This window comes from Trachypithecus francoisi, unplaced genomic scaffold (genome assembly GCF_009764315.1).
Source record: "Trachypithecus francoisi isolate TF-2019V2 unplaced genomic scaffold, Tfra_2.0 Lachesis_group6, whole genome shotgun sequence".
Lineage (NCBI taxonomy): Eukaryota > Metazoa > Chordata > Mammalia > Primates > Cercopithecidae > Trachypithecus > Trachypithecus francoisi.
The window spans coordinates 74,724,768-74,735,357 of NW_022681471.1; the positions used below are offsets into that span (position 1 = coordinate 74,724,768).

The 10,590-nt window shown below is 44.4% G+C and overlaps 1 protein-coding gene across 4 annotated transcripts in view; it reads right to left on the bottom strand.

Moving 5' to 3' along the window:
• Positions 1–7,827, bottom strand: part of YIPF6 (Yip1 domain family member 6) — a 79,397-nt gene extending 71,570 nt beyond the window's left edge. For 2 of the 4 annotated variants that reach the window (XM_033200944.1, XM_033200943.1), the window contains exon 1: positions 7,669–7,827. In XM_033200944.1, the coding sequence (XP_033056835.1) occupies positions 7,669–7,725 (57 nt within the window). In that variant the 5' untranslated portion in view covers positions 7,726–7,827. Of the gene's footprint in view, positions 1–644; positions 704–7,634 lie in introns of those variants that run through there. The other 2 variants (XM_033200945.1, XM_033200946.1) reach the window with 2 other exon arrangements.
• Between the last annotated feature and the right edge of the window lie 2,763 nt (positions 7,828–10,590).

The window sequence follows — 10,590 nt, forward strand, 5'->3', positions numbered from 1 at the left end:
GAACCTCTGGGCTCAAGCAATCTGCCCATCTCGGCCTCCAAAGTGCTGGGATTACAGGTATGAGCCACCGTGCCCAGCCAGAATCCTTATCTTTTAGAGATACATAACAAATATTTACTAATGTAATGATGCCTGGAATTTGCCTCAAATAATAAAGAAAGTAGGTAGGGCTGTAGAAGAAAGAAGATTCATCATAAGTAGATAATTGTTGAAGGTGTATATGGGGATCCAATTTACCTTTTTTTTTTTTTGAAATGGAGTCTCACTCTGTTGCCTAGGCTGGAGCGCAGTGGTGTGATCTCAGCTCACTGCAGCCTCCGCCTACAGGGTTCAAGCAATTCTCCTGCCTCAGCCGCCTTAGTAGCTGGGACTACAGGTGCACACTACCATGCAAGCTATTTCTTCTTTTTTTGTATTTTTAGTAGAGATAGGGTTTCACCATGTTGGCCAGGCTGGTCTCAAACTCCTGGCCTCAAGTGATCTGTCCACCTCAGCCTCCCAAAGTGTTGGGATTACAGGCATGAGCCACTGCGCCCAGCCTGGATCCCGATTTAAACAAACACCAAAAGGACTTTACATTTTTAGAAAAATGGGAGGTGAACAGATAGTTTTGTTATGTATGATAACAAAGAAAAAGTCCTTACCTGTTAGAGAAACGTAGTGAAGTATTTACAGATGAAGATGATATGTCTGGGCTTTGCTTTAAAATACTCAGAAAGGATTATGAAAAATAAGAAAAGACTGAAGAACCATTACAGATTGGAAGAAATGAAGGAAAAATAACAACTAAATGCAATGCAGGATCCTAGATAAGATCTTGGAACAAAAAAAGCCATTAGTGGAAAACCTGCTAAAATTCAAACATGGTCTATAGGTAATGGTGTTTTACCAATGTTAATTTCTTGGTTCTGATCAGTGTACTATGCTTATATACAATGTTAGCATTAGAGGAATCTGGGCAAAGGGAATACAGGCACTCTCTCTACTATTTTTGCACTTTTCTATATGTCTAAAATTAGTTTTAAATAAAAAGACTGAAAAAACATGTGGTGAGACCAATAAAATAATAGCAGAATGTTGATAGGTACATGAGGTTAATTATACTACTTTTCATTTTATTTATACATTTGAAAGTTTCTGTAATAAAATTTAAAAATATATTGCTCCCTTGTTTCTGCTATTCTCTCAAACTACTCTCCTTCTTCTCTTGCTTGATCACACTTTTTACTTTCCCATTTAATCCTCTGTAATCTGGCACTGGCCTTCTCACCACTTCACTGACATTGTGCTCTCTGATAGTAGCCTCACGTAATCAAGATATACAAGGATCTTCATTCAATCCTCATTCTCTTTTAATACTCTGCAGCATGTAATGCGTAAACCAACCCATTTTGTTTGTTTTGAGACGAAGTCTCACCCTATCACCCAGGCTGGAGTATAGTGGCATGATCTCGGCTCACTGCAACCTTTGTTTCCTGGGTTCAAGTGATTCTCCTGTCTCAGCCTCCCAAGTAGTTGGGATTACAGGCACACACCACCACGTCCAGGTATTTTTTGTATTTTTAGTAGAGACAGGGTTTTGCCATGTTGGCCAGGCTGGTCTCAAACTCCTGACCTCAAGTGATCTGCCCGCCGCGACCTCACAAAGTGCTGGGATTACAGATGCGAGTCACCGCACCCAGCCAAAACCAACACTTTTTGAAGCCATATTTTCTCTTCACTACTATAACACTGCCCTTTCAAGTGCCAGGATTGCTTGTTTTCAGTTTCCCTGTTGCCTGCTACTGCTAGGAGAAGCAGGGTAGTACAGTAGAAAAAAAACAGGCTTTAAAGTCAAACAGGGATCTCACATGGAAACAACACTGCTATAAAAATAAATAACACCTGTACAGCACCTAGCACATACCCATGCTCAACATGGTATTTGGAGAATACTGATTAAGAGTGCAGGCCAAATAGCCTGAGTTCAAATCCCAGCTCCATCATGTACTATCCAAGTGACACTGAGCAGGTTACTTAGCCTCTCTGTGCTTCAGTTTCCTCCTCTGTAAAATTGAGATAATGGTACCATCATCACAGGGTTATTGTGAGGAAGAAATGTATTAATACAGGAACACAATAGGGGCTGGATAAATGTTAGCTCAAGTTCAAGATTCCCATGGAGTCAATTCCAGTTCTGTCACTATTGTATAATAAAGAATTTAGCTGGCCTTTGTCCCCTATTCTTGAGAGTTAGCCTCTAAACTTACAATTTCCTGAATGATAGAGGAGCATTTTTGATATTCACAGGGGCTCTGGTAGTTTATGCTAACAGGTGAGTCACAGTAGGCCCTTATGTAGTTTGTGCTCTGGAGATGACTCAGGATGGGGGCTAACCACGTCAGAAACACCGCGCATATAACTAGAGGTTTGGGGCTTTAAGTCACAACATATAAGCCTAAACTTTGGGGAGTGGTGGGACCCTGGAGACTGAGTTCCATTATCTGAGCAATGATCCAATTAATCATGCCTACATAATGAAACCCCAATAAAAACTATAGACACGAGTGAACTTCCCTGATTGGCAATACTCTGCATATTGTCACATACCAGCAAACCAGGAGGGTAACATGTCCTGAATCCACAGGGACAAGACAAGGAATCTTTGTGTTTGGGACTCTGTCAGACCTCACCTGTGTATCTCTCTCTTTTGCACATTTGGATTTGTATCCCTTTGCTATAATAAAATTGTAATTTTAAGTAGAGTACTGCTCCGAGTTCTATGAGTCATTCTAGTGAATTACGAAACCTGAAGGGAGGGCCAGGTGCCATGGCTCACACCTGTAATCCCAGCAATTTGGGAGGCCAAGATTGGCGGATCACTTGAGGTCAGGAGTTCGAGACCAGCCTGGTCAATATGGTGAAACCCCATCTGTACCAAAATACAAAAGTTAGCCGGGCATGGTGGCATGTGCCTGTAGTCCCAGATACTTGGGAGGCTGAGGCAGAAGCTGCAGTGAGCTGAGATTGTGCCAAAAAAAAAAAAAAAAAAGTCTGAGGGGAACGTGGAAACCCCTGAATTTGTAGCTACTTGCTCTGAAGTAAGGATTGTCCTGGGAACCCCCAAAATTGTGGCTGGTGTCTGAAGAGCAGTCTTGTAGAGGACTGTGCTTTTAACCTGTGCAGTTTGGCCTAACTCCAGGTAACTGGTATCAGAAGTCACCGTAGTCACTGAGGTGCCATGTGATCCCCTACTGTCTCCCCTTTATCTCTTCAAGAATTAGCAACAATGTTCCATGAGCTGAGTCAGGAACTATGGCCCTCCAGCTCCATGTATAAAAGACAGGACTTCCAGGGCCTCAGCTAATGGACCCTGCTCTCTGTCTAGCCCTCAGCAGGAAAGGCGACTTGGATCCATGCCCCACCCTTTCCCATCAGCAGGCAGGCTCTTGCACATATATAGATGTGCTCACAGAAACACACATGCACACTGCTCTGCCTAGCTTGGGCCAGTAAGGGGAACAGGTAGAGGCCGGGCCAAAAACACACAATAAAAGCAGGGACTGCAACCCTAAAAAAAATAGCTGGGAGCAAATGGGTTATACTATTGACCAAAATCCTGGAAAAAGGAACCAACAAGGGGAAGCATGAAGCAAGAATCAGCTCAAAGAGGATTGGCTCCCAGGAGTGGATGAAGGGATAGCCAGTGGCATGGTCTGCAGCCAGCCCTTCACCTGGGGCCAGCTTCCTCACAGCCTGAGATCTTCCAAAGATCCCAGATTGTAGTTTGAGACCAGCCTGGCCAACATGGTGAAACCCCATCTCTACTAAAAATACAAAAATTTTCTGGGCATGGTGGTGCATGCCTGTGATCCCAGCTACTGGGGGAGGCTGAGGCAGGAGAATCACTTGAACCTGGGAGGCAGAGGTTGCAATGAGCCGAGGTGGCACCATTGCACTCCAGCCCTGGGTGACAAGAGCAAACTCTGTCTCAAAAAAAAAAAAAAAAAAAAAAAAAGACCCCAGACTGCAGCCATTATTACAGCCTACCTTTTCTTCCTGCCTGCTAAATACAGGCATTACCCAAGATTCTGTCTTTGTAACCCTGTGCAGATGACTCCTAAAGCAACATCTCTAGGCATGACCTCTTCTGAGCCCTGAAGTACAGGTTTTAAAGTCCAATTGCCTGCTGGATATCTATTGAATGGCCCGCCATTATCGCAAACTAAACATGTCCCAAACTGAATTAATCAACTTTTAAGGCCCTCATCCAGCTAACCCTCCTTGTATATTATCTATTTTTGTTCAGAGTGTCACTATACTCTTGGGTGTGTACAACCACACTCTTCAAAATGTGGTACCAGGAGCAGCAGCAGCATCACCAGGGAGTCTGTTAGAAATGCAAAATCTTGGGCCCTATCCCAAACCAACTGAATCAGAACCTGCAAATTAACAAGATTCCCCAGATGACTGCTAGCACACTGAAGTTTGCAAAATACTGATCTAAGACAAATCCTCCTTCACATACTACAACTCCTCGTGGATTCTGCCTTGGCTGAAATCATCTTGTCTCATGCCACTGCTGTTGTCCAGATCCCTATCATTTCTTCCCAGAACTACTGCAACAGCTTCACTGGCCTTCTAGATTCCAGATATTCCCCCACTGTAACTTACCCTCTATTATGTTGTCCAATTCATGATTTCAAATTCTTTCCTCCTCAAAAATTTCCACTGGCTCCTTGTAGCCCATTAAGCATCCCAGGTTTGTAGTCGATAATAAGAAATAACACTTATTGCAATATTATATGCCAGACATTCTATTAAGTGTGTTAATTTATCCAATGTGTTAACTCATTCCACCTAACAACCCTATGAACTAAGTATTATTATATCTCCATTTTACAGATGGGGAAACTGAAGCAAGGAGGGGTTTGGTAATTTCCCCAATATCATGCTAGTTAAGTGACAGTGCTTAGAATCAAACCTAAGCAAACTGACTCCAGAGTACACATTCCAAATCACCACTGTTCCATACTGCCTTCCTAACTCAGTAGGCTTACATCTGAAGGCTTATCTCCTAATAATTCCCTGTGCTTCAGCCAAAGTGATCTACCTGTTGTTCTATATATATATTAGCACCTTCCAACATCTGTGCCTTTGTTCACAAGAGGCTGTGTAGCACAAATGGATATAGTCTGGGCTTCACAGTCAGATCTAGGTTCAAATTTCAGGCATGGGCACTAACTGGATGTAGACCCTAGGGAAATCATCAAACCTCCCTGCATCTCATATCCTCATCTGCACATAAAATGTAGTTAAAAGCCACCTAACTGAAATGACTGCTGTAAAGTTTAGCAAATACGCAGAGGATGTCTAGCACAATACCTAGCATGTAGCAGGTGCTCAGTTATTGATAGCTCTTATGCTTACCTGCAATTTCAAATCCTACCCATCCTTTGAAGTCCTTTCAAATATAACTTCCACCGTGTAGCTTGGTCACCCCAACTGGACATGAAAGCATTTTCCTTTAAATTTCTGTAATATTCTTTGTGTAACTTTCTCTTATATACTGCCTTATTTTAGCATTGTGTACTTGTCTTATCCCTACAACTTAGACTGGTAGCACTATAGAGGCAGGCCCTTTGCATTCCCTACAGCAACTAGCACAGTGCATTACTCATTGTGGGAGTTCACTAAACATTTGTTGAATGGAAGCAGATTGCATATTGAGTAATGAGTGATTAGAACCACTGAAGTTAACTGGGGAAAGCTTCACAGAAGAGGGGTGGAGAAGTTAAATGAAAGAGAGAAACTAAAAACTACTAAGCACCTATGACAATGTCATAGTAGGCACTATGTGTATATTATCTCATTTAGTACTCTTCGCTAATTCAGTGACGTGTTCCTATCACCATTTTCCAAAAGAGGAAACTGGGGTTCAGCCTGATTTTACTCAAGGTCACAATAGAACTTAACACAACTCACTCTTATTGCCATATCCCCAGTGTCTAAAGGAGTGCCTGGAACATAGTAGTGGATGCTCAATAAATATTTGTTGAGTGAATGAAGAGGTGAACAAATGGAGAGAGTAAGCAGCAGAGCTAGGACTAGAATCAAGTTCACTGATCTCCCAGCTCAGTTCACTATGTTAAGTTGCTAATTCAAAACAGAAGAAAGGGGGCTGGGCACGGTGGCTCACACCTGTGTCCCAGCACTTTGGGAGGCTGAGGCAGGCAGATCATCTGAGGTCAGGAGTTCAAGACTAGCCTGGCCAACATGGTGAAACCCCGTCTCTACTAAAAATACAAAAATTAGCTGGATGTAGTGGCAGGCACCTGTAATCCCAGCTACTCAGGAGGCTGAGACAGGAAGATTGCTTAAATCCCAGAGGCGGAGGTTGCAGTGAGCAGAGATTGTGCCATTGCACTCCAGCCTGGGTGACAAGAGCAAAACTCCGTCTCAAAAAAGAAAAAGAAAAAAAAAAAAAAAGAAAGAGGAAAAGGAAGAACCATTTAGTGAGCAACTACTACATAACCAAACACATTGAGAAGAGGGACAGGAGCAGAATGTTGACCTCATTATACTCCTCAGTTGATGGTACTGATAGTATTAGACACGTTAGATAAATTATGCCATTTGATCTTTCTAAAAACTCTTTTGAGGCAGGTATTTTTATCTCCATTTTACAGATGAAGAAACACCCTCCACAAAATGACTTGCCCAAACTCACAGAGTGGGTGGATTCCATCCCAGGTAAAGTTTAACTCCAAAGCCTGTGTTCTTAAAATACTTGTCCACACTTTGGGCTTGCAATGGAAATTCTATCCCTTGCAGAGACAGGAGCAAGAGAGTATGCTGAAGTTGGCCGGGCACAGTGGCTCAGGCCTGTAATCCCAACACTTTGGAAGGCCGAGGCAGGAGGATAGCTTGAGCCCAGGAGTTTGAGACCAGCCTGGGCAACATGGCAAAACCCCATCTCTACAAAAAATACAAAAAATTAGCCGGGTGTGGTGGCATGTACCTGTGATCCTAGCTACTAGGGAGGCTGAGGTGGGAGGATCACATGAGCCTAGGAGGCAGAGGTTGCAGTGAGCGGAGACCACGCCACTGCCCTCCAGTCTGGGTGACAGAATAAAACCGTCTCGATTAAAAAAAAAAAAAAAAAGTAAAAAATAAGAAAGGAGAACAAGTATGGTGAAGAGAATGGCAAGGAGCTGCGACAGGAATGGCAGGGGTTAAACCTGGCCTAATGGGGTCACGGAACAAGTCAATACTAAAGTTATAAGCAATAAAACGTTAATGTCCCATGGGAAGCAATCTCTCATTATTCCTTCAACAAAGGTTGGTGACAGGTTTTGATAAAAATGAGGGGACAGCAGAAGAAACGATAAGAAATCACCTAAAGTTCGCCATTTAACACAATGTAGGGGACGATGACGAGCCCTGGGAGGATGGGAAAGGAAAGATCAGAGTTTCACAAAAAGACCTGGAAGGAACCAGGAGGGCAATGGGCAAAATGGTTAGCGCAAAGAACAGGTGCAGCGTTGGGACTAGTTCTGGCGTCGGGTACAGGAAGGGCCTGCCGGGCGGAAGGGGATCCAGCACTCAGGCCACGAGCCCGTTCCCCGACTTCTTTAGGGGGCACTCTGCCTCACCCTCGGTCCCTTTTGTCGCAGATCCCAAGCTCACCAGGGGCCTGGGCGATGCTGTCCCCGGGTCTCCTGGAGACTCCTCCGCTTCCGCCATCTTGGCCCTCCTTCTCCCAGGTCGCTCCCACAGGTCTTTGCGGAACCTGCGACGTGGAGGCCGCGGCCGGTCAGCGCGTCATCGCGTGCGGCCGCGTCACCTAATGCCGCCTGGTAATGGCCGGCGGCCTCGGCCCTTCGCTCTCCCTCGGTCCACGGGGTGTCGGGGACAGCTCCGCGTCGCCTTGTCTCGCTTCTTCCGGGCCACGGGTCCCGCTAGACACGCTCCGCCTTTAACACTCAAGCCAGATTCTCAGACCGTTCCTTCGCTCTCGCGACCACTGCCGCCCTCTCCACCCCACCGACACCCCGCCCATTTCCCGCTCTCAGGAGTTGCCTTGGAGTGCCAGACCCTCTATCACAGCGCTTCTAGGAAAGAGCCTGCCTCTTCCTACCCTTCCCTGGCCGCTGAGCGGCTTCAAGTTTCCGTGCCCCGGAATGAAGGGTTCAAGCCCCAACCTACTGCTCCCTCCGCCGCCGCCCCTGCCCCGCTAACTCTGCGCCTCTCCTCCTGCTCCCAATCCTCTTCCCACTTCCTTGACTTTTATAAACCTCTCTACTGCCTCCACACCGACCCACCAGGATTACTTTTCTCGGGCACCCACTCTGGGGGTGGGCGGGCAAGAAGCTTAGTTGACCAAACTTGTTAATCCCACTTCAAAAGTTGCTAAACTATTTGGCGCAAGTACTGAAAATGTTCAGGGTCCAAAAGAGAGTAACTATTGTGAGAATAACTTAAACAAAAAATAATCTGCATGTCCCAACCTCTTTTCCTTATCTCATCCTTTTGGACTTTCACAGTGTTTCTGGTCCCAGTTTACATTGGCCCCAGGCTAAAATGTAGTCAGACCATGCAGCCATTATTGACAGCATCAGCATCCAGGACGCCTGAGTGCCCTTTGGTGGTGTTAAGCATTTGACCAACAAGGCAGGGGATGGGTGTGAAATAAAAATGTTTTATATAATATATATATATATATATACACACACAACATATGTTATGTTTATAATATATATAAAATATATATTATAAAAATTTTAATTTTATATATATATATATATACACACACACACTAGGCAATCCAAGTAGTAAACTTAAGAAGGAAGAATGTGGAATGTGGAGGGACAAAATTCCAAACGAATGGAGGTTTTTTTTTTTTTTGGTGTTTGTTGTTTTGTTTTATTTACGATAATCCCCCTTCGGACCAAGTACAATTTTAGTACTTGCACAAATACTGGTGGAAGTGATATTAAAACTTAAGCCAATAGATATGAAATCTTTTTGTAATTGCAAGGGAATATCATCTACAAATGCCCCAACTCCAGCCTCAGCCTCTCACCTCATCCTCCCACCCTATGATTACCAAATCACCACGTCCCATCCCACTTCCCTGAGGCCATTGATAATGTCTGCTATTTCCTTGCCAACCTCCAAAATTAGCTATCTCTCCCGAGCCACAAGCCCCTAGCTTCTACCCCTTCTAACCTCATCTATTGGCCCTCTTGGCCACGTATTTCAAGGTAGCCTTGGTGCCAGGTTAAGAGGAGGACAGGCCGGCCGGGCGCGGTGGCTCACACCTGTAATCCCAGCACTTTGGGAGGCCAAGGAGGGTGGATCACGAGGTCAGGAGATCATGACCATCCTGGCTAACACGGTGAAACCCCATCTCTACTAAAAATATAAAAAAATTAGCCGGGCGTGGTGGCGGGCGCCTGTAGTCCCAGTTACTCTGGAGGCTGAGGCAGGAGAATGGGTTGAACCCAGGAGGCGGAGCTTGCAGTGAGCCGAGATCGCGCCACTGCACTCCAGCGTGGGCCACAGAGCAAGACTCCGTCTCAAAAAAAAAAAAAAAGAGGAGGACAGACCATAGAACAATTGAGGCAGGCAGTGCTCAGGTTACTTGGGCATTATTTCAGACTACCAATGCCTGTTCTCCCCATTTAACTAATAGGGTACTGGTTGGGTGTGAGACAATATGCTTTGTAGAAAGAAAATCGGGAAGGAAGGTTGTGAAGGAAGGGGAGGCATAGGAACAAGCTCCCAAAAATAGGAATTATTCTATGTTTTTAGTTGTAAGTGTATCTCAAAAAATTACCAGACTAACTCAGAGTTTCTTTAATACACTTAACAGTCATTACTCTTTGCCAGATCATGGATATTTACAATACAGCAGGACTTGCATGACTTGCCTAAAGTTACTCAGAACCTTTGTAAGTGGTAGAAGTGGAATTAATATTTAAGTCAGTAGGTATGGAGAACTTTGTTGGCTAATCTATGTTTCAGGACAATATAGCATACAACTCTATGAAAATAACCAGGAAATATTAAGGAAATAATTTCACAGAAAAATGGTCAGAATTGACTCAAAACAAGTGGGGAATTTCATTAAAATGAAATTTTGAAAGGAAAAATTTAAAATACATATTAAAAGCTGGCTGGGTGCAGTGGCTCACACCTGTAATCCTAGCACTTTGGGAGACCGAGGTGGGCAGATTGCCTGAGCTCAGGAGTTCAAGACCGCAACATGGCAAAACCCCGTCTCTACTAAAAATACAAAAATTTTTCTGGCGTGGTGGCGTGTGCCTGTAGTCCCAGCTACTCGAGAGGCTGAGGCACGAGAATCTCTTGAATCCTGCAACAGGAGATTGCAGTGAGCTGAGATCACACCACTACACTCCAGCCTGGGTGACAGAGCAAGAATCCATCTCCACAAAAATAAATAAATACAGGCATACATACATATGAAAAGCAAGATGCAGACAGTTTGTATGATATGCTATCAACTGGGTAAAAATGTAAGGGCAATGGATAGATATCCATACATTGTACTTGAATAGTCACAGACTGTGTCCAGAAGGCTACACA